The sequence below is a fragment of the Octopus bimaculoides genome, chromosome 4 (assembly GCF_001194135.2).
Source record: "Octopus bimaculoides isolate UCB-OBI-ISO-001 chromosome 4, ASM119413v2, whole genome shotgun sequence".
Lineage (NCBI taxonomy): Eukaryota > Metazoa > Mollusca > Cephalopoda > Octopoda > Octopodidae > Octopus > Octopus bimaculoides.
The window spans coordinates 3,321,427-3,324,342 of record NC_068984.1 but is presented as its reverse complement, the minus strand read 5'-3'; the positions used below and the strand labels follow the sequence as shown (position 1 = coordinate 3,324,342).

At 35.6% G+C, this 2,916-nt stretch overlaps 1 protein-coding gene across 1 annotated transcript in view; it reads left to right on the top strand.

The window, feature by feature from the left end:
• The window catches only part of LOC106869987 (sodium- and chloride-dependent GABA transporter 1), a 58,243-nt gene extending 55,333 nt beyond the window's left edge, over nt 1-2,910 (top strand). The window contains exons 10-11 of the mRNA XM_052967615.1: nt 727-894; nt 2,361-2,910. Of these exons, the coding sequence (XP_052823575.1) occupies nt 727-894; nt 2,361-2,477 (285 nt within the window). The 3' untranslated portion in view covers nt 2,478-2,910. The remainder of the gene's footprint in view (nt 1-726; nt 895-2,360) is intronic.
• Nucleotides 2,911-2,916: the final 6 nt, after the last annotated feature.

Genomic DNA, 2,916 nt, shown 5'->3' with positions numbered 1-2,916 from the left:
CTGGACAGAAGGGTGGCCAGTGGATAAGAAAATTGGCAGATAGTGAACGACAGATTTTGGCAGATTCGTGGACAAGATGGTTTATGATGAACGGCAGTAATTGTGCCATTTTAGTGATGCTTGTTTGTGGTTCATATTCAAATCTCCTCCGCCAAAGTTAAATTTCATCTTTCCAGCGACAATAAATTAAATACCAGTTATGTATTGGTGATGATTAGTTGCAATACACCTCCCGTGCCACATCTGCTTCCTTGTGATAGGGCGGTCAGCGTGGAAAAACACTCCCTTTTTATACTTAGTCACATTGCCAGAAAAAGGAGTTCGGGGCTTTTGCTATCCATATTTATATGGACAACGAATCAGAGAAGGAGTTCCAGAAGTTTGAGGTTCTAGAATAAAAAAAGCGCCAAAGAAATGATTTAGAACTAACTCTATGGAATGAAGCGGAACCGAAATGGTGAGAGTCAAGTTCTTTGAGTTCACTTAAGAACGGAATGTATTGGAAATCTTGTGGTTTCCTCTGCGTTGGTAAATGAAGCTTTGCCTGGTGGCTCTAAAGTCTTGCTATAAACGTTACTTATATGTGCCTTACAAGAGATCAATATTTCATATTCAAATGATGCTTTGTGTGTGTGTTTATTGAAATTGTTTAATTACGACTTCCATGCATAGTTTTATGGGTTTTTATGATTCCATCAATAATAATGTTTTACTTTATTCAACTAGGGTGTATTCATCTTTACGCTTTTCAAACATGTACCAGTAAAATATATGACGTATGAGTTTCCAATGTGGGCTCATATGATTGGTGTTCTTATGATCCTCTCTTCTATCCTGGTTATCCCAGGCTATGCCGTGTACATCTTTCTAGTTACCCCTGGAAATATCCGAACAGTGAGTATATTTTGTTCATTTTAGTCTATTTTTGCATTACAAATATTTAGGTCGTTCTAAATTCCAATATATTCCAATATAACCATTATAACCATTGTAATAATTATATTCCAATATAACCACTATCCTTTATTATGTTGTGTATTTAGTAAATGTCTTCATCAGCATCGTTGAACAAGAGGTAGATGACTGCTTATTTTAACGAGAAGCACATTTTGAATGGAATTAGCAATGGGTCTTGATTTGTTTTTTTATCGCTAATATTCTCACAAAATTCATCTCAGTCGCAAGTTCCTTATTCTCTCCTTAAACGGACCCATGTTGTTTTTATTTTCTTTGCGTTTCTCATTCTACATGTATTTCCTTCTACTGCAGTATCAAGTTCTTATCCAAACTATTCGAATTTTCTATCTGTAACTCTCACATCACGCCATTTCTTTTTTTTTTTTTTTACCTTTCGACAGCCTCCAGCCATTCTCTCATCTCAACAGTGTTGTACTTTCAAAATGATACATATGAGTGCTCCTTATCCATAGCCATCTGTTTTCTGTATCTGTTTTGGCGTTCACATCTCTTGCAAACTGACCGTATATTTTTTCCTTCCATGCTTTTTATCTTTTTTTTTATTTTTCGTTCAGTTCTTGTTTAAATTTTTCTTTAGTTACACAATTTTCAGTTTTGATGACGCCGGCCATCTTCGTGTGTTTCAACAGTGGCTCCACGGCATTTTTATATACCGCCCTAAGCTGTTTTCCTCTGCTTCTGGCAACTGATTAAACCTTTCCCACCCATTCTTCTGAACGAGTACAGCCTATCGGTGTCACTCTCAGGGTGGGAGGCTCCGTGTATTGCCAACATTTTTCTGGTCTTGGTATCCATTTTATTCATTTCTCTCTCTTGCCATTTTATAATTCCCGTTCCATACCGAAGTGATGCTATCGCCTACGTATTAACTGCTTGAACTTTATTCCATCCAGTCAATTTTGAGCGCAACACTAACCTCAGTCTTCGGAAATACTCCATCCTCAGTTCCTCTTTCATTTCCTTTTCCATTTTCTCGTTGAACTCTAGTCCACTAATGTATTTGTATCCTTCCGTTTCAATTTGTTTAATCAATTCCTTATTCGGTAATTCTATCCCTGCCAGGGATAGAATTACCTTGCCTCATTTTAGGTAGATTATTCCACACTTCTGGAGTCCAAATTCCATTCTGATATCAGTACTAAAACAATGGGCCGTGTCCACCAAGGAACTTACTTATGTCTCATCCTTGCCACACAGTTTCAAATCATCAATGAAGAGGGGGTGGTTGATTGTTTGGGATTTTTGCTTTAGTTTCCTTATTATTATTATTATTATTATTATTATTATTATTATTATTATTATTATTATTACCATCATCATCATACCATCGCTACTAAATAATGTCTCGGTATTTTTCAACATTTCCCTACTTTTCTTTTCAGAGAATCAAATTGCTTTTCCGGCCAGACATTAACATTCGTGAAGGTTTCAACGACAATCCTCCGCCATATTCTTCCGTCTCTAATGCTAACGTTAATCCTGAACCAACACCACTGTGAGGCTCCCTTCGATTGGCCAACAAAACTTAAGTGACCTCACCACCGACTGGCCGTGCCATATATAGGATCTGCTGCTTTATTGCCTAACAAGACATATCGTCATTAATCCTCAATCTTGTTTTAAATGATGAAGGCGAATGGTTCAATTAATCAGCAGTCATTGAAAACAAAAACAAAACAAAATTATGGATATCTTCACAAAAAAAAAAACGAAAAACAAATTTCAAAAGCAACAAAAGAAATATATATTTAACTTTAGAAAAAAAAAATTGCAGAATCTCAGTGCTAGGTTTGTTTTCCCATTTAAGAAATGTCATTAGAGATCCTTCAATGTTAACTTGTAAAATTAAACACAAACATTACTTGAAGAGAAATGCGGAAAAAAAGTTTGATTTTTAAAAATATATTTGTATGTATATAATTCTTGAACCTACACTTA